The sequence below is a fragment of the Dipodomys ordii genome, unplaced genomic scaffold (assembly GCF_000151885.1).
Source record: "Dipodomys ordii isolate 6190 unplaced genomic scaffold, Dord_2.0 Scaffold15, whole genome shotgun sequence".
In the NCBI taxonomy this organism is placed as follows: Eukaryota; Metazoa; Chordata; class Mammalia; order Rodentia; family Heteromyidae; genus Dipodomys; species Dipodomys ordii.
This window is the reverse complement of record NW_012267231.1, coordinates 2,221,405-2,221,932: the sequence shown is the minus strand read 5'-3', so window position 1 is coordinate 2,221,932 and position 528 is coordinate 2,221,405. Positions and strand designations below refer to the sequence as shown.

The 528-nt window shown below is 72.5% G+C and overlaps 1 protein-coding gene across 1 annotated transcript in view; it reads right to left on the bottom strand.

Annotated features, from left to right (window-relative positions):
* Kif7 (kinesin family member 7) overlaps window positions 1-528 on the bottom strand; it is a 12,296-nt gene that overhangs the window by 9,796 nt on the left and 1,972 nt on the right. Inside the window, exons 2-3 of the mRNA XM_013011875.1 lie at window positions 260-460; window positions 6-142 (exon numbers count right to left, since the gene is read on the bottom strand). Of these exons, the coding sequence (XP_012867329.1) occupies window positions 6-142; window positions 260-460 (338 nt within the window). The remainder of the gene's footprint in view (window positions 1-5; window positions 143-259; window positions 461-528) is intronic.

Sequence of the window (528 nt, the reverse complement as noted above, 5' to 3'; positions counted from 1 at the left end):
GTCACCGTGAACACCGTGTGCGAGCGGCTGGAGCGCCGGTGGAAGGCCGTGGGCCCCGTGTGCCGCGCCGCGTTGCCCATCTCCAGCAGGCTCAGCACCTCGTCCAGGCCCTCCACGTCCACCTCCTTCACCCCGCACAGCGCTGCGGGCACGGAGGGCCGTGAGCCCCTCCCCGGGGCGGGGGGGGGCGGCCACCCCGTCCTCCCGTCCCGAGTCCAGCGGAGCCACCCAGGTCGGCGGGGGAGGGAGCACCGCTCACCCACGCTCCCGCGGTCGTCCTCCCGCAGCTGGATGTCGCGGCTGGCCGTGGTCACCTCCAGCAGGTCGCGGAGCTGCTCCTTGTACACCTCCAGGTAGGACACGTGCACCAGGCAATCCAGCAGGTCGTTCTCGTCGATCAGCTTGAAGGCCTCGGCCATGGCTCTCGGGATGATGCCCTGCTCCTCCTCCTGCAGGGAGGCTGGGGGGGAGACAGCGCAGGGTGTGGGGGGACAGCGCAGGGGTGGGGGGACAGCGCAGGGCGTGGGG